Source organism: Artibeus jamaicensis, unplaced genomic scaffold, assembly GCF_021234435.1.
Source record: "Artibeus jamaicensis isolate MK-2021 breed Jamaican fruit bat unplaced genomic scaffold, CSHL_Jam_final scaffold_1964, whole genome shotgun sequence".
NCBI lineage: Eukaryota > Metazoa > Chordata > Mammalia > Chiroptera > Phyllostomidae > Artibeus > Artibeus jamaicensis.
The window spans coordinates 69,159,645-69,186,053 of record NW_026522030.1 but is presented as its reverse complement, the minus strand read 5'-3'; the positions used below and the strand labels follow the sequence as shown (position 1 = coordinate 69,186,053).

At 39.6% G+C, this 26,409-nt stretch overlaps 1 protein-coding gene across 9 annotated transcripts in view; it reads right to left on the bottom strand.

Annotated features, from left to right (window-relative positions):
- The window catches only part of CDC14B (cell division cycle 14B), a 96,294-nt gene that overhangs the window by 20,913 nt on the left and 48,972 nt on the right, over positions 1 to 26,409 (bottom strand). For all 9 annotated transcript variants that reach the window (XM_037151558.2, XM_037151551.2, XM_037151549.2 and 6 more), the window contains exons 5-12: positions 19,421 to 19,497; positions 13,545 to 13,611; positions 10,514 to 10,576; positions 7,633 to 7,720; positions 7,086 to 7,316; positions 2,012 to 2,150; positions 1,684 to 1,843; positions 893 to 990 (exon numbers count right to left, since the gene is read on the bottom strand). In XM_037151558.2, the coding sequence (XP_037007453.2) occupies positions 893 to 990; positions 1,684 to 1,843; positions 2,012 to 2,150; positions 7,086 to 7,316; positions 7,633 to 7,720; positions 10,514 to 10,576; positions 13,545 to 13,611; positions 19,421 to 19,497 (923 nt within the window). The remainder of the gene's footprint in view (positions 1 to 892; positions 991 to 1,683; positions 1,844 to 2,011; positions 2,151 to 7,085; positions 7,317 to 7,632; positions 7,721 to 10,513; positions 10,577 to 13,544; positions 13,612 to 19,420; positions 19,498 to 26,409) is intronic.

The following is a 26,409-nucleotide window of genomic DNA, read 5'->3' as shown; positions in this document are numbered from 1 at the left end:
AAAGAAAACACTTTTGATTAAAAACAATGCTTGCTCTTGTCTGTCAGGAGTGTTTATTACATCATTAGCTCCTTACCTTATTACAAGATGCTTACTGAAAAAATGACCCATCTCCAATACAAAAAAGGGTAAGGGGCTAGAAATCTGATAATCCACAGTGATAAGGGAGGTTAGTGGAAGTAAGAAATCCAGTGTCAAAAGTGGGAGCACCTACTAAAGAATACCCTAGGAAAACAGTACGATGGTCAAGTTTTTGATTCTACATTTTTTTAACCATACTGGATGTTCCATGGGCTTGAATCCAAACTACCACTCGCACAAGGCCAGTACAAGTGAACAAGCACACCCTCACTGACTACAAAACGTCCTATCCCCATGCTAAACTTTCTTCTGAAACTTACAAGTAATTCCTCAAACAAAAAAATTCGTACATAAATATGGTCTAATCTTTTGTTGCCCTCGAGTAATACAATGACATTAAGCCACCACATCACTACTGATTGAATTCTACCATTAAAAGAAATTACCTCTAATATAGTAAGGAATTTAGAGAAATTTACAATTTTAAGTAATTATGGACATATCTATTGTTTTGCGGTTTACATCTGGTGTCCACCCTTCTGAGAAGGCCACACAGAGATTACGCCTCGAGAAAGGGCAGTCCTAACACTGCTCTCCTGTACACCGGCCATGTGCCTAGGACAGAACAGCAGAGACACAGGATAGCCAGGGGCTTCTCGGGCAACACCCCTCGATTTAAAATGACAGTGGCCATTTCTAAGTGGCATAATGGACATGCGGCTGTGGGGGGAAATGTGCAGGACAACATGCTCACACAGGACCATATGCACAGACTAAACAGCACTGCCCACACAAAGGAGACCAAACTCACGTGAGGGGAACAGCGTTTGCTTTGGATTGTCTTCTGCTTTTCAGGGCCCGAAGTCTATCACCTTGTGTCACTCCATTGACTTCGTCATCATCACTGTACTGTGCAAGTAGAAGAACACTGAGCTAATGATTTAAGTTGCCGTTGTTAATGAAGTAAAACACAGCATCAACATTCATCCACGGAACACATGCAAATGTACACTTCAACTTTCAGATGAACTCTAAAATATTCTGTTGCTTTCAGAATAAAAGCTACAGGTCACATTTCAAGACAACTGAACACGTTACCTTTCAGACTTGGAACACAATAGCACTCTTGTTATAAAATGCACAGACTGTGAAGAGGTATAATGGGTTTTCAACATTGAAAACATTCTTTTTTAAAATTTTACCATCTACTCACCACCACTTAATAGCATAGCTACCCCCTAAACTCTAGGTTCTCTAAAGTTCTCTGCTTAAGAACAACTGGTTCCCTAAATCAGCTGTCATGAAATGGGAAAAAGTGTCAGGCAGGGAGGGGGTGTCACTAGGTCCATCTAAAGAGCTTCCTTCACATACCTCTCCCACCAGTGACTAGTGAACAAAAAAGAACTTCAGTTTAACAGGCACATAACCTTGTTCTAACTATTTGGGTAAAAAGTTCTGACACAGGCTATAAGTATAAAAAATGTGACAATAATCCCCCAAAATGTGCTTTATTACTTTTATCTCCAGTTTCCCCCATGTCCTACAGGAGTCTCAACAGCAGTTAAAGCAATGACAACAGAGAGATGGGGATGGTGCAATTACCAGTTCGGGCTCTTGCTTGTCTTGATTCTCGACACCATTGATTGAAATGTCATCAACAGCCAAGAGGAGTTTTGAGACAGCTGCTTTGTGTTTTCCATTCTCCTGACCCCTTAACTTTTGGCGAAAATAGTCACCTTCCAACCAGAGGCTTGACTGTTTCCTGTTAGAGCATTTAAATAACATCAAAATACACCTTGCCAGAAAAGATACAATCATCTTTCTCCTACTAGACTATCTGTTGTTACTGAAGACTAAGAAAAACTACTTCCAACTATTTTCCAGACCCAAGCGTTCTCTGAGGAATTACAAAAGCTCTCCATCTACTCACATCACCAAAAATTGTTGCTGAGGCCCGATCACTGAGCCAGGCCTACAGATCCTGATCCAGGCGATGGTCTCGGCCGCGGTCATCCTGTAATGCTTCATGATGTAGCAGGCTATCAGAGTGCCCGTCCGCCCAAGGCCGGCTAGGAAAAGAAACAGTCTGGTGAGACCTGGTCTCGTGTCCTCCAGAATTACGTTGGACAGGTACGATTGTTTCAAAAGGCTTACCGTGATCCTGCTTACCTCACAGTGGTTCTCAAATTTGGATGCACGTTGCAATCACTTGTAGAGTTTTATAAAAATATGGTCTCACCTCCAGAATTCTGATTCAATTGGTATGCAATGCAGCCTGGACAGAGACAGTTCTAACCACCCCCCCGCCCAGATGATTCTAGGAATCGCCAAGATTGAAAGTCACTTTATAAGTGACAATTCTCAGTTAAGTGCAGTGTTTTCTACTCTGGGTTTACTGTTAATGGTAAAATCATGTTTCCAAAAACACAGGCTTAACATCTTGCAAAACTTTCCCCTTACCCAACCATTTTTTCTACTCTACTTTTATGCTCATTTTCACACGCAGTTTTTCTTTTTACTCAATTTCTGCTGTCTTCCTCTACTCTCACCTAAACTACTATCATTACTTCCTGTGTTGCTAATTTTATGTGTCAACCTCGCAGGTGCACTTGAGTGGACTTTTGAGTAAGTACATTACCATCCATGTGGGTGGGTCTCATTTAATCCGTTGAAGGTCTAAACAGAACAAAAAGATCCCCCAAACTAGAAAGAATTCTGTAGCGGATGGCCTTCGACTTCAGTGGCACCACAGACTCTTTTGGGTCTGCACCCTCCCAGCCCACACTGCCGATTTTGTACTCTCCAGCCTTCATATCTGGGTGAGTCAATTCCTTATAATATTGTTCTATATATAATTTAATACACACCCTATTGGTTCTGTTTCTCTGGAAAACCCTCACCAATATAGATCGTGGTACCATGACTGTAACAACACATAAAAGTGCACAAGTGGCTTTGGAATCAGAATTGTAAAAGCTGCAAGAGTTTTAAGGCCCATGTAAGAAAACAACCCTAGATTGCCTTGAAGAAACTGTTGGCAGGAATATGGACGTCAGCACTGATTCTGGAGCAGACACAGGTGGAACTGAAGGATATATTATTGGAAACTAGAAGTAGGCGCTCCTTCTTAGAAAGTGGCAAAAAAAACCTGGCTGAATTGCATACTTGTGCTTGGTGGAAAACACTGTGAGAGACGACCTTGGATATTGAGCAAAGGAGATCTGCAAGCAAAGTGCTGAAGGTGCAGCCTGGATTCTTCTTACTGACACAGTAAAATATGAGATGAGATGAATTTAAGAGGAGATTTTTAACCAAAAAGGAATCAGAAACTAAACACTTTAAAAATGAAAGCATGTTTTGAAGACAATACCAAGGGTATGATTGAACAAGCACTTCTATAAAGATATTACCCATGGATTCAATCACCAGAAGCCAAAAACAGTGATGGAATTGCCCCACCAGATGTGGTCAGTTTGGACTAAAAAGGGACAGCCACGGGATGAAATAAAGGGGGGCTTTCAGATTTCCGGGTGAAAGGACTGGACGAGAGATCTCTGGCTATAAACATGTCTCATCCTCCAAGAGAACGGACGCATGACCCTGTGAGTGACAGACTGGCAAGGCCATGCTGCCACCACAAGCACAGGCACCTGGGGGCACAGCTGTGTCTACTCCTTGGATGGGAATGCCTGTGGTTTCAGTGGATCAGGGTACCTCAGTCTGTGACTCAGGGACAAGGCCACCGCCTGGGGCCAAGGAGATGGAACTGCCTCCCCTGCAGGCCTGCAGAACAGATAATGGAGCCAAAGGGCATGATTCTTGAGCCTGAAGATTCCATGGCATTTACCCTGCTAGGCTGGACTTGCTTGGACCTGATACCACTTCCTTGTTTCCAACTCCTCCCATTCAAAGTGGGGGTGTAGTTCTGCCGCCTGTCCCACCACTGTATTTTGGAAGCACATAGTTTGTCTGTTTTCAGTTTCAAAGCTTGATTGGAATTCTGCCTCAGGACACACTGTACGTGAAGTGTCTGTCACCCATATCTGATTTGGATGATATGTAAATGGACTTTGAACTTGGACTGACACTGGAGTGGGTTAATAATTTGGGGGCTGTTGGGATGGGGTAAAATGTACAGGGTGGGGCAAAAGTAGGTTTGGAGTTGTGAGTACATGAAATAGAGTTTATTTTTGTAATATTATTTATTTGTTACTGTATTGCTTTCCATATGACAACTGTAAACTACTTCTGCCCGACCCTGTATTTTACATGTGAGGACATGAATACTGGGTGGCCAGAGAACAGAATGTTATGGAAGAAATTATATGCCCTCCAAACTTGTATGTTGAACTCCTGTCTCCCACCATGAGAGTCTCTGGAAAAAGGACTTTATGAAGGTAATTAAAGTTGAATAAGGTCATGGAGGGCATTTAACCCAATAGAATTAGTGTTCTTACAAGAAGAGGCCTCTCCAGGAACCAATCCCATCAGCACTTTGTTCTTGGATTTCTAGCTTACAAAGCTCTGAGAAAATAAATTCCTGTTGTTCGAAACACCTGTCTGTGGTCTTCTGCTTTGTACCCCAAACAAATACACTTCTTAATGAAACTCCCTGTTCACTTGGTAACCCAATCTTCACACTGTCATCAGTTTTCTTCCCAAAACAAGTATCGAATGCCAGTCAAACCACAACCTAGCAATATGCCCTAGCTAATGGAATTGAACCTGAAGCATTTGGGCGCACAGGATGACGCTCCAACTGAGCCCCCTGGCTAGGACAAGTCTCTTTTACTTTTTAGGCCATTCTTCCAGTATCATCTTTTGATTCAAGTTTACAGCTTAAGTAACAATAATATTAGCCTTTATAATTGTCCAATGTATTTACTTGCCAGAGATCTTTATTTTCTCATAAAGCTTTGAGTAACCAGCTACTGTGCTTTCGTTCAGCCTTTAGCATTTCTTGCAGGGCAGGCCCAGTGGTAGCAAATTCCCTTTTAGTTATCTGGGAATGTCTTAATTTGACCCCATTTTTAAGGAAAAGTTTAGCCAGGTGTGTAATTTGTGGTTGACATGTTCTTTATTCAACACTTTGAAGGTATCAATTAACTGCTTTCTGACCTCTAAGGTTTCCAATGGCAAATCTACTGACAACCTTCCTGGGGTCCCTTGTATGTAATAAGCTGATTCTCTCTTATTGCTTTCAAGGTTCTCTTCTGTCTCTTGACTTCAGATTGACTGATTATAATGCATCTGGGTGTGGCTCTCACAGTTTATCCTGCTTGGAGTTCACTACGTAACACAGATGTTTACATTCATGTCCGTCTTCAAATTTGGGAACTTTCAGTAATTATTTCTTCAAATAAACTTTCTGCTCCTTCCTCTCACTTTGCCCTTTGGGACTCCCACAATCCACAGATTGGTCCTCTTTATGATATTCCAGGTCCCTTTTCACTTTTCAATCTTTTTTCTTTCAATTCTTCAGATTTGATCATTTCAATTATTGTATCGTGATGTTTGCTGATTCTTCTTTTGCCTGCTTATGTCTGCTGTTGAATTTCATTAGTGAGTATTTCCTTTCAGTTACCGTACATTTCAGTTTCAGAGTTTCTTTTTGGTTCCTTTTAGTTTACTATCGCTATGTTGATATTTCCATTTTGTTCTTCATTGTTCTCTTGATTTGTTCACATTTTCTTTTAGTTCTTTGAGAACCCTGAAGACAGCTGTTTTAGTATCTTTGTCTAGTAAATGCACCATTTGGTTTTTCTCGGGGAAAGTTTCTGTTCATTCGTTTTTTTCTCCCTTTGAATAAGTTCTACTTTCCTATTTTTTTCAATATCTTGTGATTTTTTTTTTTGGAGAAGGCTGGACATTTAAATCTTATAATGTAGCAATTTCAAACCAGTGTACCCCAAGAATTTTTAGAACATGAAATAGACCTGACTATTTAGTCAGGGACACTGACCTTTCTTCCCTTGGATTGTCACACACACACACAAAAAAGACAACAGCCAACACAGCAATAACTGTCTGGTATGAATGAATCAAAATTATACCTATTTTTGTCAGGTCAGCAAAAAATATATATTGTTTTGATGTGCCACAGAATTTTAGTAGTTTATGTAAGCCATGAGATGAAAAAGGTTGAAAACTGTTATAATGTCGTAACTCTAGAGATTAGATTTTAGCTATTCTCCAGATTTGCTGGGTTTTTGTTCCTAAGTTGGATTTTTCTTAATATATGGAAAATATATTCCTTGTCTTTAGAATCAACTAAGAAGAAAAGTTAAATAAACCCTCATGCATTCTTATAATGTATTAAATGCTGGGCACTGTTCTAGTAGCTAAAAACAGCAATTTGTTAAAACATAAACTCTACGAAGACAAGCTCTTAAAGTCTGCTTTGTTCATCAACATATCCAAACAGTAGGCACTGAATAGATATTTGATAAGTAAATGAATACATTCCAATGTGATAAGCTTCCATAGTTACCTATAAACAAATACAATGTAATTTACTATACTTCTCATATGAAATTAGAGTTTTAGAAACATTTTTTATATGTACAGCTTTTTTATATCAATCACACCACAATAAAGAGGTTTTAAGAAAAAAAGTAATTTACAATAGATAAAAAAGGTACTCTGAAAACAAAGGCATAAGGTGTCCTGGTATATAATCTAAACGAGTATGGTGTTTCCACACATATACACATGTGTCCACCATTCTTTTTCTCCTTAATACTCACCTGAGAATATGTTTATTGATTTTAGACAGATGGAGACAGGAAGAGGGAGACAGGGAGGGAGGTGAGGGGGTGGAGAGAGAGAAACATCGATCGGTTGCCTCCCTTACATGTCCCAAGTGGGGATAGAACAAAAACCTAGCTACATACCCTGGTCAGAAATTAAACCCACAACCTTTTGATGTATAAAACGATGCTCCAATCAACTGAGCTACCCAGCTAGAGCTGTCCACCATTCTTTAACCAACCCTAGAAACATACCTTTACAATGTACTGCAATGGCACCCTCGGCACTTTCACAAACATCCAGAAATTCTTTGACAATCGTATCAGTAGGGGTGCTGCCATCCGCAAAGAATAGATCATAGTGATCAAAACCAGCATTTGTAAAGTGTTTGGCATTATACATCCTTTTATTCAGACGAATAATGGTAGTAACGTTGTGATTCTTGAAATAGGGAATGTAAGCCTCTGGAGAATGTTGGTGATAACCTACACAAAGAAATTACCAAATATTCTAAAATGCAGAAAGAAAATAATGGATAACAATTTCACCTGTAATTGTGTAGAAACAGTGTCTAGACTGGGGATTAAATACCAACTTGATTATAACTGTAAAAAGATAAATTAAAAAAGTTAAAATCCAGGCAGAACAATGTACTGAAGTGATCATGTACACTTAAATAATTAAGACCATCAAGCTTAATTTAACTCTTAGGCCTTTTTTTTTGGGGGGGGGGGCAAGGGAGGGATACAGGATAGATACTTTCAATAAAAAAAACTATATTAATCCCATATTTTTCCATACCACTTTCAAGTCTCGTTCTTGAATGAGGTCCACAGAAGGCAATAAATCGGCCTGGTATTATCCAATTTAAATCTCCATTTTCTGCTTTCTGCAAAGAGAAGACCAGCACAAATCATTTTTATTCTTACTCTTCTTTCCATACCTCTTCTCAATTCAGAGTTTCTGCAGAACTTCAAATCCATTTGCTGTAGTAAGAAAGCTGTCTATGAATGACCACGAGACAGGAAACTAAGATTTAGCCTGCTACGAATGTTCCCAGGGAAAAGTTAGTTCGCATTTCCTGGTCCTAATCACTTTCTTTTACAAGCGTTTCTTTGCTGGGATACTCGGTCTTTGGAAAACAGAGCCAACGACTGCTGCTCCCAAATATACCTATGTGCTTTGGCTGTTTTATCCAAGTAAATTCTCATACGGCTGCTGCTAATTAATAAAAGGCAAACTTTTCCATTATGAGGGATCTGGAAACTTCCTTCAATATGAGCAATCTAAACTCAAAGGAGAAAAAAACTACCTAGTTAAACTCCTGGCCTCTGAATATTTACTTTTCATTTTTAGAAAGACATCTTTCCATCTTGCTAGCCATTCAATAAGATGGTCACAGAAAAATTTTCACTAAACCACCAGGAAATTTGAAATTATAAATATACGGAGATCACAGTAGGTGCCTAAAAAATAAACTGCAATTTAAAAACTTTACTTCCTCTTATTTAACTCCTTTGGGTTAAAGTACCATAATAATTATTATAAGATAAATATAGTTCAAATGAAAAAATAGAAACAGTTACACAAAGACTTGGGCAGGAAGGAGGAGGCTCTTCCGAGTCAAGAAGAAGAGCACTAACGCTGAAGATCAATTAGCTTTGCAAATGTGGTACGTACATGTATACCTAGGAAGAACGAGGACATAAACCAAGGGCTGCTTGGTCTAAGGCTGGGCAGGTAACCAAAACCAATTTACTTCATTGTCACAAAGAACTGGTAAGCCCCCGGTCCATGCTACAATGTCTGACCAGGAATGAGGACAAGTGTTGCAAGGTATTCTGATTTTGGAAGTGAAACCAAAAATCTGAAGTTAGACTTCAGATTCAAATTCATTTCATTTGACTTGCAGGTGCATCCTGAATTCTGAGACGTTAACATGGGGGGCGGGGGGGAACGGGCACCATGGAATCAATGACACAGTAATATAAAATTTCTAAATACACTGTGGAGCTAAAAAACAGTCTGTGCGCTACCCATGTCTGCAGCCCCCTAAACGTTTGCCTTGCATTTCAGTGCAATTTCTCTGCAAGCAAACAACCCTTTTGGGTGGCACTGCTACTTCCGGTCCACACCAGAATTTCTGCACTAGTGAGAGAGAAGCAGGGTAGCGCAGGCATCACTCCTTAGTGACACAGAGGCACCACTGTGCAACACCCGAAGGCACAAGAAGTGGTGTTTTTAGCAGTTTTGCTTACATAAAAAAGAAGTGTATTTTATTTTAAATATTTAACTTCATAAGGACAAGCACCAAAAAATGGCGTTAATAATTAAGTTACAGTCAACAGTGTAATATGGTGGTTAAATACATATTGTACTTTAGAAATGTGTCACTATTACAGGAAAGTGAAGACAGGGTGATAAGGTATGCCCTAATGAGTCACAGAATATGGTTTATCTTTCTGGTGCATCACAGTAATGACTGACTGTAACTAATAATCCTACTCATCAATAAAATAGTTCAGTTATGCCTAAGAGTTTAAAATAGAAATTAACTTTTTTTAATAGAAAAAAGAGATACGTGAGGATTCAAGACACTGCTGCATAATGTACTGCCCGTGAAATCACTCTAGTGTTAGTGAGGATGTCTGCTCAAGAAAACTGTAGTAAGAAGAAAAGATAAGATTCCACAAGCTTTCTTGGCCAAAAAAGACCATTAGCATAAGCATCTAATTCATTATCTATTTGAAGGGTGGAATAAACAGTAGAATCAAATTACCTTTCTTAAAAAACAAAACAAAAAAACAAAAATAATCACTGTGTTAAAAAGTATCAAGGACATCTGTGGTTTTACCTGCCTAGACTCTCTTCTTTATTGGTTTGTGTGGCTTGACAGGGTGACCCCAACACCTTAGCTCCTGGGATGACCGGTGTATTCTACACCCATCTACCCTTCTCTCCCCCATCCCTGCTAGAAACATGCCTACTTGCGTGCAAGTCATATGATCTAAGCTAGGCCAATGAGAGGACTTTGTGAATCTTCCACCGGAGCCACGAATGCTCTTTTCTGGTGAGTTTGCTGAACAGGTGAATCAAAGCTGCTGGTGGTTATCTTCTACACTACTGAGGGCTGGCCTGGGGACAAAGTTAGCTTCAACCCAGTGCCTGGTAAGTGTGCAAGTACCTGATCTGGTCATGTGTGATGGTATACCTGATCTTGGCCTTTTTACTCAAGGAAATCAATAAACTTCCCTTTTATTTAAGCCATATATGTTTACTTCCTGCGACCAGAAGTGTCCTGACCTCATACAAATGGTTATGATAAAGACAGTTTCCAGGGGTTAATTAGATGACTAGTTTATCCAGGTCACCAGAGTCTATGCTAAGAGGTTTACAAACATTATCTCATTTAAGCACTACGCATAGGAAAAGTCATCAGTAATAAAACAATGTGAACTAAACGTTAAAGGAAAGAGCCCGGGAGCACAGTCATTCCGAGTGGAAGGCTGCGTCAAAGGCAGACTTCCCCACTGAGAATGGAGCGCGCAGTAAGAGGATAAAGACTGGATGGATTTCTTTTTTACTCTATGCACATCTAAATCATTCAATATTTTTAAAAACAATAATACTTCCATAAGTAAAACAAATAAAAGAATTAAAAACAATATCCTTAAAAACTTACTTCATAGTATTCATATTCATCAAGGTTGAATGAGTTGAAATTAAAGAAGCCATACTGCATTGCCTAAAATCCAAAGGAAAAGCTTTTAAGAACAAAGATGCAAGTAAGGAACAATTTCCCATCCAACTTCCTCACATCAGGAGGCAGCCTTGAAAGAGCATTATAATATTTAGATTACGTGTCATGAATAGTTTTCAAGAGGTGGGATAGATACATCTTTTAAAGGTGTCCATTATCTGGAAAATTAGTTACAACAACATTTCTTTTAATAAAAGTTGATGTTTTATTTTCTTTAACAATCATCCTAGCTGTGTAGAGCTAAATAATCAAGCCTTCAAAGTAATCCCACTGATCTGCTAGATCAACACCACTCAGGCTTCAAATATAATGCACAAACTCAATGGCCCCTCAGCAAATAATAGGGAAAAGAGAAGATTAGTTTATCCTAGACAAAAATCACACAAAGTTCATAAATCTTTTCACTTTCAAGTTCTTCTTAGATTAAGAGATTAATGATGTTCTCTCTACTAAAGACAGCCCAGAAATCAACACTGAAATTCAAAAATTTGAGAAATTTCTTCTTTCAATAAGAAGAAAATATTAAGTTTCCTTTTCTCCGAGTTGCAGTGAGCAGAGCACACCAAGTGCAATAAGCGAGGATCTACTTCTGAGACAAGGCCGAGCCCTGGCCTCTGAGTATCCTCTGAGCCAGAGAGTAAGTTAGAGCTGTCGCTTGTTAGAGCAACAAGGTAGCCATTATTAACTAATGTTACCGCAATAAACAGAAAAACAAAAGAAAAATAAGGTAATCTTGGTTCAAAAGGGGTGAATTATAAACCCGGTTTTCAACACTTACTGAAATACAAATGTAAAATATGAATGTTACAATACCAAGCACAAAGTTCTCATTTTATGAAATACAGTTATTTATATTCTAATTCCAAGACCAAATTCGCAATGAATTTTATTTCCTTGAATTCCAAATACTCAATGCCATGACATTTGGACTAGAGATGTTCCTTACAATAAAATAGTTTATAGAAGTTTCTATTTTCCTTTGAATTTCATGAGATCCTATTAGAAATAGCACTAAAATGGAGACATAATTATATTTATAAATGTTTCAGGTATGCAATATTCTAAATCAGTCACAATTAATGTACAAATTGAAAATCAGAAGCTACTGACTCTTCAGTAAAATTAAATACAGTGTGAAAAGAGCAATCTTTGACCTCTAGCTCCTAAGTAGATCTGCTTAAAAACAAAACAAAAACAACAACAAAGGAGCTAAGGCCCTCAAAGTCCTTCTGCTCTTCTTTTTTTTTTAATTTTTATTTATTTATCTTTAGAAGAGAAGGGAAAGAGACAGGGAGAGAAACATCAATGTATGGTTGCCTCTCGTGGGTCCCCTGCTGGGAACTGGCCTGCAACCCAGGAAGGTACCCTGACTGGGAATGGAACTGCGATCCTTTGGTTCACAGGCCCGTGCTCAATCCACCGAGCTACACCAGCCAGGGCTTTCTACTCTTTTAAAGGTGGTGGGAGTTGAGGGAAGGGAGCCCTAAGGTCAGGACCATATGCCAGACAATGTTAGCAGTTTCCTGGGGTCTATTTGACAAGGATTATAACTGCAATCAGAAGGGATGATTTACACCCGCTGCCCCTCACTGGCGGAGCCCACCACCTCCCTGAACTGAGCGCCTGATGGAGCTGCCTCACTGCCTCTGGCAGCCACCCTGGGCAGCTCGACACACCACAGAGTCACTGGACTCACACCCAAAAGAATTAAATTCCATACCTTGATATATGATACAGGGGGAAAAAGATATTAATCAATCCCTAAATTTGTATACTCAGTCCTCTCGTTTTAATCCACAAAATTTCTGTCAAAATTCTTAGACAGCCACCACATTCCAGTACACATGAAAGCAAACCTGGGTTCCTTTTGCCTCTAAAAATACAAATCAAATAAAAACTTGAGATACTGTTGAAGACTTGTTGATCCATGGGCCACTGATTTATCATTCTGGTTTCTTATCCTGCCCTGACACCCAAAATATACATCCAAGGGAGCATTATAAACAAGTCTGCTGTGTTACATAATTCAGGGGACCCTGTTCATTTGGAATGTCATATAAAGGGTGTTCCCTGGAGTCAAAGAAAGCAAGCGCCCTGGTTATGAAACATAGGCATTAGTTTAAAACAGCTGTGAGTCCTGGCTGGTGTGGCTCAGTTGGTTGGGCATCGTGCCACAAACCCAAAGGTCACCAGTTGGATTCCTAGTCAGGGCACCTGCCTGGGTTATAGGGTAGGTCCCCAGCTAAGGGTGTACAAGAAACAACCCATCGATGTTTCTCTCCCTCTCTTTCTTCCTCCCTTCCTCTCTCTCTAAATATGAATAAATAATGAAATCTTTAAAATATAACAACATAAAATAAAATAGCTTTGAGCTTTGACTGACTGGCTCACTCCCACACACCAAAAGGCTGCAGATTCGATCCCTGATTGGGGCATAAAGAACTAACTTTGACAAAGCAGTAGTGACCTACTTAGTTTTATATAAAACCTAGTAACAAGCTGATGGGCTGTTCAAATTCTGCTGAATTAGAAATGGAAGGCTTGAAGACACAAAAATGAAGTGTCTGACAGTGCGTGATAAAAATGTAAATAGGATTGGTGGGAATCAGACCCACAAATACGTAAATCAAAGAGAACTTGGACATCAGTAATGTACTGCCTTTCTATTTTTCTCTGAAATCACAACACACTCAAAATCAATTCTGAATTGAGAGCCTAATTATACCTGTTTGTCCCCTACTGTTCAAGTGGCTTTTTTCCCACTCATGCAGGGCAGCTCTCAAATTCAGAATAAACTGTTTTCCAGTGTGGTGTCATTCTAAGTTAATAGGTATATGGGATACCCCTGACATCATGCACATCTTGGAAGACCTCTGGGGAAGAAGCCCCGTCTGCCTTGAACTGTACTTTAGCTCTCCGACACATCAGGAGCTGCACCCTGTCCGTCACTTACCTTCTTCACTGCATGAAAACAGTCGAGAAGTGTAATGAAGAAACTGCAGCTCCCATAGGCAGCATCTCTGAAATCCCAAAAGTATAGAAATACATAGCTCGGTTAATTTTCTGCAGTACGCTGACCTCAAAACAAAGCTGACTAGAACTTAAAATCAAATGTACTTGGAGGAAGTCTCAGAAAAAGAAAAAAAATTCTTGCTGTTTGGTTTTTAAATAAAACGTAAGCATTGTTATAAATTTTACTGCCATTTCTACCTACCCCAGTAGATATTTTTTTGTAGATGTGGATCAATAATAACCACTTGGAATTGTAAATGATCTCTCTCGATCATTTTTGGCTTTGATGGCCTAATTTCAAGAATTATTAATCAATAATGTGGACCCCTGTGCCCAAAGGGCAAGGCATCTGATTTTTCTTCCTACTGGAACAAAAATCCTACCCAACTGTTACCAGGAAAAACTGCTTTTTGATTCTGTGCATACGTACATGTATCTGTGTGTATGTGGCTGTATATACCTCCATTCAAACAAGACAAAAAAAGGTACTATTTGAAATACTATGTGCAAGCTAAAAGGTATTTTTCTCCTCTCATTATGCTTTTGCAACTTGCAAGAGTTTAACTTGGATAACTTCTTTTTGATCCCTAAAGGACAACAGTACTGATAAAACCACAGGAAATAAGGCATTGATGACCCTTAGTGGAATCACTCTACTCTTAGAAAGTGCTTGAGTTAGTCTGAAGACAGCTCTGCCCAACAATGATCGATAATCTTACTAGACATCTCTTGGTAGCAGTGAAAATTAAGGCCTCCTCCACTCCCGCCTGCTTCTCCTTTTTGACTACCTTAAGCCGTTACAAAGTGAAAGTTTTTGGAATTAAATAAGATAAAAATTAATATCATTATGCTCCTTCTAGACATGCCAAACAACTGCACCTATCTGAATGGTAATTATTTGCCCCTAGGAACAGGGCAGCTATTGGAGCTAACGACTGCCTGCCCTGGTTGGGTTTTCATATTGTAATCTTACCCGAAAAGTTTTAATTCCTATAGAACAACAATAAAGTATTTAAAAAAGAGAAATGAAGATGAAACAAAATAAAATTATACATTTGAATCCCATGTAATTTTATTGACCAATGTAATCCCAATAAATGCAATAAAAACATTTTTTAAGTTCCAAATGGAAAAACAACTTATTTCTTTCACAAATCTTAAGAATGTAGATGATTACAGCAACGTGAAACTAAAAATGAGGAAAAGTAAGGGCACCATCTCAGCTTAAACAGTTTTAGATGTTACTGCCTGAAATGGCTAGAATTACTGAGCTGTGATGTATGTTGGCCTTCATGCAGCTTGCACATGAGGTCTTACAGCATGTCATTTTTGCTTTGTAAGCTTCTGAATTAAAATGCTACTCCTCTAAAAACCAGGAAAAGTCTCTCTCTATGTATATCATCAATAGCTTGTTGACAATATTCAGGAAGGAGAAAAACAACATGACCTGCAGCAGTGATTCTGAGTGGGGTCCCTGAACCAGCGACATCAGCATCAACCCGGCCGAGAGAAACACGGGTTCTCAGGCTCCACCCCAGACCTGCTGAGTCAGAGGCCCTAGGGGTGGGGCCTGGTCACTTTCGTTCTAGCAGGTGATGGTTACATACGTTCAGTTTAAGAACCACTGGCCTATAAAATGAACACAAATACTTGTTTCATGAAATAAAGAACATTTTTAGAAAGAGAAGCTAAGTTAAGAAAATGAAGTACTTTAAGAGTAATTAAAATCAAAATTATCAGTGGAAGTAAGTTGAATTCTCAACTTACATCCCAATGTTTTTAGCCATCTCTCCTCAGCTAGCTAGGATTATCTTCTTAACCAACTGATCATTCTTTTCCAATCAGGTTATGGCATGTTGATTCAATCTCTGTGAGAACTTAATACGTGCATTCAATGTAAATTTTTGGAGAACTGTGGGCCAAACCCTACTCTAGTCAGTAATAATCACACACGAGCTTTAATATGCGGTTGGCTTATAGTTCTGCCTCATCTGTCACACTACCTGAATAGACAACAAAAATCTTCCTTTACTCACTCAAGTTTATTTCATTAACACCTCCTTCCTCCCACCCAAGCAATCAGGCCTCTTCCAAACAGCAGAGTAGCAACTATGACTTTGGGAGTAAAGCCTCTGCAGGAAGAGGGGGCTTGGCACTGTGATCATTTAACAAACTGAGAAAATGGGATGAGAATCAGTCAAGGAGGTTTGCTTAGAGACTGCAAAACGATGACAAATACTAGTTTTTAAGAATAACAGTTTTCACATGAGACTGTATTCATACTAGCCCAGAAATGCAAATCACCTGTTGCCCATCAAAATGACAACGGGCAAATAAATAGTGAAATAGTGACATAGGCATAGAAGGAATGCTATAAAAGTAATTTTTTTAAAAAGTACTGATACCTGTCACAACATGGATAAACCTCACAGTTGGTGTTTAAAAAGCTGGATCCCAACTCTCCAAAATGCATACTGTATGATTCCGTTTGTGTAACACACAAAGGCAAGGCAAACTAACCGATGGTGGCAGGAGTCCTAGCTTGAAGGGGGTTACTGACTGTCACGGGGGTGCTGCAGGGCATGGGCAGGACGCCAGCAATGCTCTGTACCTTGAACTGGATGGTAGTTGCATATGCACAAGTAAAAGTCTACTGGGTTATGTACACCAGATTAGTGATTTAAAAAAATTATATGTAGTTATACATCTAAAAAAAGAAAAATATGAGTATAAAGCAAATGTTAACTAAGGCCCAGACACTATGCCAAGTGTTTTTTATTATATGTAGGATGTTACTTAATCCTAACAACCCCATTAGGGACAAACAGCTGTCATTCCCACGGACAGACAAGGAGACCAAGGCTCACTTTTGTGAGAACCACAGAGATACTACCAGCAGGGCTGAGTGTCACCCTCCCATCTGTTGAATGTCAACAGCCAAGCTACTAGCAACTATGCAACACCACCTCTAAAATGAAGAGAGCAGAGACCAGCCCCGCCACAAAAAAAAAAAAAAAAAAAAATCAACTAAGAAGCAAGAGTACTCAAGGCAGGTCAAAGAATGGAACTATATCCTCTTATAATAATAATCCTAATGTAACAAAAGAAAATATTGAACTGTATTTTATACTATTTTTTCATTTAGACAAGCAGAGAAACAGCTAATAATTCATTAAGAAATCATATACTGTACACAATAATATTGTAATAACTATATATGGTGCCAGGTGGGTACGCGAAATATCAGGGGAACCACTTTGTAAAGACTGTGACTGTCTAACTACTATGCTGTACAACTAAAACAAATACAAAACACTGAAATTAAACTGCAATTGAACGTAATTAAAAAAAGAAATCATACACTGATGTAAACTCAGTGGTTGAAGAATTGCATCTCAGTTGAATTAGATATTGCTATGGAGCATAAAAGTTGCTGACTGTGAATGAATGCTCTCCTTGCATGATCCCTTGTTAACATGCTTTGTTAGCAGTTATATCCTATGAATTTGAAGCGGAAGGACAAGAGGCTATTATAATGCAATTTCTTTTCCAAATATTATCAGGCTTTATCTAAGAAGTAAGTTCTATAGAATAACAAAAGAGGGTGAAGCACTAAACTTTTTAATGTTACAGACTGATACTTTTGTAAAATACAATATAAAATACAACGTTATACTATTACATACACATGATAATGCAATAATCTTATCTTTGAAAATAAAAATGAATTACTAGAAAATGGAAATAAAAAAAATAAGGTATAAGTCCAAGTTCTTCTATTGATTCCAGACATAAACATCCTCTATTAAATTACTACAAAAGCCTCTAAACCTTTACTCTCAATTCCTGTACTTGATCCCATCACAAGCTAGTAACAAGTCCATAGTCTAGCTCAAGGTCACAGGCCCCACAATGAGAAACAATGATTTAGATAAATCAAATGCCTGGCACCTATGACTGAAGAGATTCAAATTTCACAACCCTGAACTGTTTCTAGCTAAGTCCTGTTTATTAGTTACTCCTGAGACGAGAAGCAACCGACCTGCATTTTAAACACAGGATAGCAGCAAGCAATATTTATTCCATTTTTGGCCCCCATATTTAAATGAACATACAACTTCTTTTACATCAACAGTGTTTCTTGGATCCTCACTTGGGTAAGTGAAACATGGGCTTATTCATATTTCAGACCATTGTTATAAGCTTGAAAAGTGCACTATTATAAAGAATTAGCATTATAAAGGATAAAGAGCCCTGGCTGGTGTGGCTCACTGGATTGAGTGCTGGCCTGAGAACCAAAGGGTTGCCGGTTCCATCCCCAGTCAGCAGGGCACATGCCTGGGTTGTGGACCAGGTCCCCAGTGTGGGGCATGGCACGCAAGAGGCAACCACACTTTCATGTTTCTCTCCCCCTCTTTCTCCCTTCTTCCCCATCTCTAAAAATAAAATAAGACGCACAGTTTAAAAAGAACAAAGAAGAGTTCTGTAGAACAAAATTATCATTGTCAATGTACCTGTCACTCAGGGACCAAAAATATAATCACTTTTCCTCAAGAAAGTACATGGTGGTTGTCATATTTTAGGCTGAGAGGACAAACGAGGCACTCTCCAGCTTAGAAAATAACATTCATCGCTTCCTACCCACTCGAATACAGAATACTTAAGATGATCCACGGGCCAGGAGCAAAGGGGACCATACTGGGTTCAAAGCAATCCTTCTAGTCTGCAAAATCACTAACACACGGTCTTGAGTGCAACACGTAACTGTTCTCACAGTCTGCAACTGTCCTAACAAATCTCTCTTTCATGGAGTTAAGTCCATAGATGGTCTCTACAAAGTTATTCATTTAAAGAAGAGATTCTGCCTAAAGTTAGGGAGACTCATCCAAAGCTTATCCACCATTAGGTCAGGTTTAGAACCTTTCATTTTAAAGGGAAGACCATACCTTCAAAATCAGGCATTTGTGGTATAGACAACAATGCTAAACGTACTAATTTGTGAGTGGTTGAAATTATCCATACAGCATGCACAAGTAAAATCATGGCACCTATTTATTACCTATTTAGCACCATATATTTAGATTATACAGCTAAGTATTTTAGTAAACAGAGAAACTTTTATAACTTAATTTGATTTAAAGGTAAAGTTAGGGTTTTTTTTTAATGTCTTGACACAATCATATGGTAAGTCTAAGAAGGAAATGAGGACTCCTCCCTTTGTGTAAGACATTACATATCTACCACCTCCATGACACAGCTATTTGGTTTTTCTAGTAGTGGTGTTACACTAGCAAATCCACTATCTATGCTAGCAGTGTCCCTGGGAAAACAGGGTTGATTTTTACCCCAAGAAATTAACTCCGGACGAGTAGGAAACTTTATTTTAGAACTCCCCAGGAATGAAACTCCTCTGTGGGAGTTTTGAGTACCACAGTCCAGGATTCTCATCCAATTATTCCAACAAGGGGAGTGGTTCTCAGGCAGGAGCAATTTAGCACCACCACCACCACCACCTCCAGAAACACCTGGAAATGTCAGGAGGCATTTTTAGTTTTGATAATTGTTGTGAGATGCAGGCGTCGCTGGCATCTTGGGGGCAAAAGCTAGCGATGCTGCTAAATACCCTACAACACAGAAGACAGCCTCCACAACAAAATATCAGTAGTGTTACTGCTGAGTAACCTATATCTATAGTTTTATTTATACCCACCCTCGGATGACTATTTACCAAGTCTTCCTTTTTTAGAAACAATTGCATCAAGATATTTCTGACAAGGGCCTGATTAAATCAATCTACCATATCATTCTTATATTTACCTGAAAGGAATATAGGATGTATCTCCAAACATTAATATTCTATACGCTTCTTCTGGAGTTCTCCCCAGATATATAACCTACATTTGAAAAGAGAAGAAAAAGGCAATTTACTTCTAAATGAAGATGCAGTGCTGTCACTGCGAAGTTTCGTACAGTTCAAGCCAGTCGACTAGCCTGCTTCTTCCAGCCTTCCCGGGCGTCCTCTGAGCCGCCCCAGACCCTGCCGGCGAACCCCCTTTCCAGTATAACTCTGCCACAGCTGGTTTCTTTGCTTGCAATAAGACCAACAGCTTTCCATAACAACCCTTTGTGGTAAGAAGTACAGTGATTCAAAAACAGATTTCCTAAATCAAGATGTTAGACTGAGCGCATGCGTTTACGTCAGCCCCTTCCTAAAAATCCACCGAAATGACAGTAAACAAGTGTGTGGGGGATGGGTCTGGGGGATGGCTTGGGACGGGACAAGGTAGAAAGGGACACACAAGCAGAACACAGATCTTGATTAACTGTACAGATGTGCTGCTTTTTCTTCAGAACTACGCTATCCTTCAGCTGAAGTAGATTCTTTAGCATCTGAGGTACACACCTGGTATTTATTCCCTGCATTTTCAAAACGGTCTTGTTTCTTGCCCTGACATTTTTAAGTAGGTATGCAGTTTTTGATCTGCGAATCCCTCTCTCTCCGCAGTTTATAGATGCTGTTCCACCATCTTCTGATTCCCAGTGTTGCTGAGGTGTTTTACCAGCATCACTCTCCCCTCCTCCTCCTGCTCGTAAGTAAGCTGTTGCAGAAACTTGGAGTTGAGCACTCCACTGCCCCCCCTTCTAAATAAGTCATCTCATCCCCCATTAAGTTTGCCTGGGCCTTCCTGACCCTCTTCTATCTGAAGGAACAAGCTTGTGGAGCTCAATTTTCCTGCAGGGCACGGCATTTGCAATTCACGATGGGGGAGGGGTGGGGGCAGGGGCGGGGGCAGGGCGTTGGGAAGGCGGCGGCAGGCATTAGATTGGGCACACATCCCACCAGGAGTAGGTCCAATTCTAAAGCTTACTTTGGGATGACACACTTTAAATTCTGAGTAGTACAAAGAAGTCATTGAAAAAGTTACCAGGTTTTACCTCCATTACTTATTATATGAACTGTTTCCTCAAGCAAATGGTAAGCATTCTGAAAGGGGAATCCACACATTATGTCCCACTGTGACTCTTGCTTTATACAGACACACTCCACGTGCTCTGATTCACTGGTTTTAACTCATTGAACCAAAATCTATACGAAGGAAGATTTTTTAACTGATAAACAGCTGATATAAATATATCATTGGATTAAGAGAAATTATACAAATCCGAGACCCAGTAAGAATAGTTGAAATTTAGAAAAGGACATATCCGAAAGCAGCTGACTTAGCCTCCAGAGGGCGTTTTACCGATTTTCTGTGTGAAGTGTTCCACTTATTCCACGTAAGTTAATACTTATGGGGAATGCCTATATATGAATAACTAATATTTAGGTATATAACAGCTAAGTTGAAGAAAATTTACAGATTCAAAATAAGTCTATTTTACAGGTTCGAAATAAGACCAGTGTGAGTGCTTGTCCAGCTGAGCATACACTTGTGGGTTGGATTCCCGGTCAAGGCACAAGTCTGGGTTGCAGGTTTCGTTCCTGCTCAGGTCACACTGGAGATATTTCTCACATTAATGTTTTTCTCCCACTCTCTAAAAATAAATAAAATAAAATCTTAAAGAAAAAGTCTATTTATACAATGGAATGGTCTGAAGGTCTGTGCCCCACCCCCCAAATTCGTATGTTGAAATTCTAAGTTTTACAAAGTGTTGGTATTAGTAAATAGGGTCTTTGAGAGGTGGTTAGCCATAAGAGTGAAAACCTCACAAACGGGATGAGAGCCTTGCAAAGAGGCTCCAGAGAGTGGCCTCACCACTTCCACAAGGTGAGGGCCATTGCCAGACTACACCGTCATCCTGACTTTGGACTCCCAGCCTCCAGAACTGAGAGAAATATATTTCTGTTGTTTATGAGTCTCCCAGTCTCTGTTATTTTGTTATAGCAGCCACTAAGGACTAACATACAATTATCAAAGAAATTTGCTAGCAATCTGTAATTTTCAGTTTTATACCCATTCACCTTTACTAATCAGAAGGGCCTCCAGAAATGAAATTATTCTAAATTCGTTATTTAAGAAAAATCCTATAAATGTCTCCTCCATTAACACAAAGTCTCAAATCAGTAAACTCTAAATCAATAAATACAATTTTATGAGCAAGCCATCACTGGGTTCCTGGCAATATGGAAGCTAAGTGGTTGATCAAATTCTTTTGGTATATTTTCATGAGAAGCTAGGTGTTTAAAATGGCCACTGTAATTCCATACTGCTGTTCAAAAATAGGAAGTAACAAATGATGAACAAGAGCAATGTTAAACAGCTGTGGGTAGCCAGCTTCCAAGACAGCCCAGATAATGCTCATGTCCTGGTATTCCCACCCTCATGTGGCCCCTCCCACCCTCATGTGGCCCCGCCCACAATGAAGACAGAGCCCTGCATAAGCAATATGCATAATGCAGTAACAGCAAAGTGAGACGTCTGAGGATAGACCACAGGAGACACTGGTTTCTGCCTTGCTTTCTCGAGCTCCTCACCCAGTAAATCAAGCTATCACTGTGTGAGGGCACTTGGCAAGATCACATAGCAAGGAACTGATAGCCTCACACCAACTATCAGCATTAATAACTTGCCAGGCATGCGAATGGGCCACCTTAGCAGTGGACACTTCAAGCCCCATCAACCCTTCAGATGATTGCAGCCCATCAGATCCAGAAACAGACCTACCTAAGTTAGCTAGTTCTGGATACCTTCCCCAGAGAAATTGTTTGAGAGAAGGTTCATTATTATTTTAAGTCACTAAGTGTTGGGATAATTCGTGATATGATAAGATAATAGATTACCACAATAAACAGTAAGGAAGGAAATAATCATTCCAATTTATTAAAAGTGGATAAATAAAAAAGTATGTGACAAGTGCAGAGATGTGAAGGTAAGAAAGCCCCACAGCTTAAGAATCATCAGTAAGGAGTACGTGTTGTGTGTGTGTGTGTGTGTGTGTGTGTGTGTGTGTGTGTGTCTCTCTCTCTCTCTCTCTCTCTCTCTCTCTCTCTCTCTCTGGCAAGAAACCTCTCCAGAGGATTGAGAAGCAATCTCACAAGAATGAACTATTGGGATAGAATATACTTAAGAAGTTAGGTTAGTAGTGAATTTCTCAGTCACAGTACACGATTCTTTTTTGCTGAATAACACTGTAGCCATTCCCAGGATGACCCCCACCCCACATTTGAAATTACCTTCTGTCTGACCCTGTATTACCTACCTATCTGTGTCTCAAAACCCAGGAGGGACTCAATTAGCAATGGCTGAAATAGTGGGCTGAAACAAAAGGATCCCAACTTGATCGTGTATAGTTTAAATCCTGACCATCTCAAATAATAAAACATGGTTACATAGTTACATAATTTTTTAGACACGCACTTCTTATTTCTATTCTTATACAAAACATTTTGAAGTTTAATCTATGTACTTAGAGCCTCTGGTACAGTTTTAAAAACCAAAACATTATAAATCATATCTTACTCAAAAACGACACAAGGTATTTAAATTCCATAACCAATGTGGTAGCCTTTCGGGTAAAGGGATTCATAAATGGGTAAACTATTTTCAAATATTCTTCATGGAGAAATGTCACAATGTTTTCAGACTTCACTATCTTCACATGAGCCAAGTAACACAATCTTTCCTATGTTGAGAGCTTGACTGAAATTTTCTAAAAAAAAAAAATCACTCTCCAGATTAACAGAATGTTCACGAATCAGTACATGCTGGAAATAAGCTTAAAGATCCAACTGCTGAATAAAAAAGGTGAGCACAGAAAGACTATATACAATAATTTTTATCATTTTTCATGATAAAAATAAGATAAAAATCACTTTCAGTTTTTGCACAAATACTAATAAGAAATCTTAAATCATTATTAAAAATTTCAGATGGTCTTATATTTTGATAGTTTTTATTTTTCAAATTGCTATTATTTATAGACATGTGGCAGGCTGGCATAATGACCCCCAGTTTAGATAAAGGGAGACAAAGCAGGCAGCTGATAAACATGAGGGAACTTCACAGAGTGAAAGTGCACATGGACATACTATCTCAGGGGGAGGGTCATGTTTTTGAAGACAAAGCAAAAAAAATCTTAATTTTTAATAAATGAAATCTCCTAATTTTTAAATATTGACAAAAACAAAGTATTATTGATAAACATTACATAAAGCTGGCAGGCTACTACTATCCAACCTGTGGGGTTAACTGCTCACCCAAGATCATACTGCTTGTTTTTTTGTTGTTTTTTTTTTAAGTCTCACCTGAGGACATGTTTACTGATTTTAGAGAAAGGGGATGGGTGGGAGAAAGAGAAACACCCATGTGAGAGAGAAACATCAATTGGTTGTCTCCCATGGGCACCCCAATGGGGGGATCAAACCCATAACCTTCTGGTTCACAGGACAACACTCCAGCTAAGGGCTCAGGGACACACTGCTTGTTACTCACCGAAATGGGACTATTGCTTAGGCCATATTTACAGACAAGAAACCACACTATCTAAAACAAGTACTGAAACAAGCAAGGGACCCAAAAGTCCAGAGTTTGGACTACCTATTAGCCAAGTTCGCAGCGTAGGTAAACACGGCTTGCCTCCTTGCACAACCACATCAAAATTACAACTAAACTACAGAACCACCATCATTCAGAACCATTAGAAATCAAGATGAATGGAAGTCCTACAACTATGGAATTAAAGAAGAAACCACACCGAGACTGGTAGGAGGAGCAAAAACACGGAACAGGCTGGTCTCACACACGTGTGGCAAATAAAAATCAGCAGCGACATCTCAGGAACGAGGGGTCCCAACCCCACACCAGGTACCCCACCCTAGGGTTCCAGTGCCAGGCAGAGAAGTCCCATACCTTCTGGCTGTAAAAACCTATGAAGATTAAGGCTGTGGCAGACAGAAACTTCTAGAATTTCCTACCTAAGGAAGTTCCTCTTAAAGGGCCCACACACATATTTACTCAGAATCACTCTCTCTGAGCTCCAGAACTGGTGCAGCAAATAGGAAGCCATCAGAGACATACAAGGAGGAACTGAAATGTGTGGTATGAGGGTAAGAGCTCAGGAGCAGATTTCTTTCAGACAGAATTGCTGGCAGAAGCCATTGTTCCTTTTCTGACTCCTCCCCCTGACAAAGCTGACAGGCAGGGGCAATATCTGAGACTCTATGAACCTGGCTCACAAGATTTGCCCCACCCTGGTGATTCCCTGAGGCCCAGCCCAACCAACTTTCAGGCTCACCCAAGCTTTTACCAGGGGCTTTTCCATATGAACGGCTTATCTTGGCCCATTCTTCAGATTTTCCTAAGATCTCTCTAACAAGCAGCATGTGGCTTCAGCGAGCCCCTACCTCATGTTAAGTTGCCCCAGTCCCAGCACGAGCAGCAGCCGGCCTTGGTTCAGAGCTTGGCCTCCCTTGGGCACCTCGAAGCCCAGTACAAGTAGCGGACATCTGCAGATAACATTGTAGCTTATCTGTGTGACCCCAGAGAGAACAAAGGACATGCCAAAAGCAATCAAGGCTCAACTATAACAGGAGGGTGTACACAGCCCACATGGCGGGTGAACCCTGAGTACCCAGCTTGGGTGATATAATAGGGGAAGCTGTGCCAATGGACCCTATGGGACACCTAATGCATGAGGTCCCTCTACCAAGCCTGGGAGACGTAGCAGCTCTATTTAATAAATCAAAGCAAACACAAGGAGGCTGCCAAAATGATGAGAAAAGAAACATGGCCCAAATGAAAGAACGGAACAAAACCCCAGAAAAGGAACTAAACAAAATGGAGACAAGCAAGCTACTCCACGCAGAGTTCGAAACACTGGTTATAAGGATGCTCCATGAACTTAGTGAGAACATCAACAGCATAAAGACCCAGTCAGAAGGATATAATGCTTGAAATAAAGAATAATGTACAGGAAATCAACAGGAGAGTGGATGAAGCTGAAGCAAAAAATAAACAAATAAAACAAAAAAAACACAACAAAAAACCCAACTAATCGGAATAGCCAGAAAAAGGAAAAAAAGAATCCAAAAAAGTGAAGACAGTGTAAGAAGCCTCTGAGACAACTTCAAGCCTTCCGACAGTCATATCATGGGGGTGCCAGAGGTGAAGCGAGAGAAGAAACTGGAAATTTGTTTGAAAAAAATAACAGACAATGCCCCTAACTTGGTGAAGGACACAGACACACAAGTCTAGGACGTGCAGAGGGTCCAAAACAAGTTGGACCCAAAGAGGACCAAACCGACACTTCACAATTTAAATGCCAAAGGTTAAAAACAAAGAAAGAATCTTCAAAGCAGCACAAGAAAAGCACTTAGTTAGCTACAAGGGAGCCCCCATAAGACTGTCAGCTGATTTCTCAAAAGAAGCTTTGCAGGCTAGAAGGGACTGGCAAGAAAAATACAAAGTGCAAGGGACCTACATCAAGGGCCTACAACTAAGATTGCTCTACCCAGCAAAGCTATCATTTAGAATTAAAGGACAGATAAAGAGTTTCCCAGATAAGAAAAAGCTAAAAGAGAGTTCCTTACCACCAAACCAGTATTATATAAAAATTTTAAGGGTGTTAAGAAGATCAAAAAGTATGAACAATAAAATGACAATAAATATATATCTATCAGCAACTGAATATAAAAGACAAAATAAACAGGCAAGCAGAACAGAAACAGAATCATAAATACAGAAACTTTGTGAAGGTTACCAGGTGGGAGTGGGTCAGTTTTCTTCCAGACAGAAGTGCTGGCAGAAAAGGGATGGTGATAAAGGTGAAGGGATTAAGAAGTATAAATCGGTAGTTATAAGTCAGTC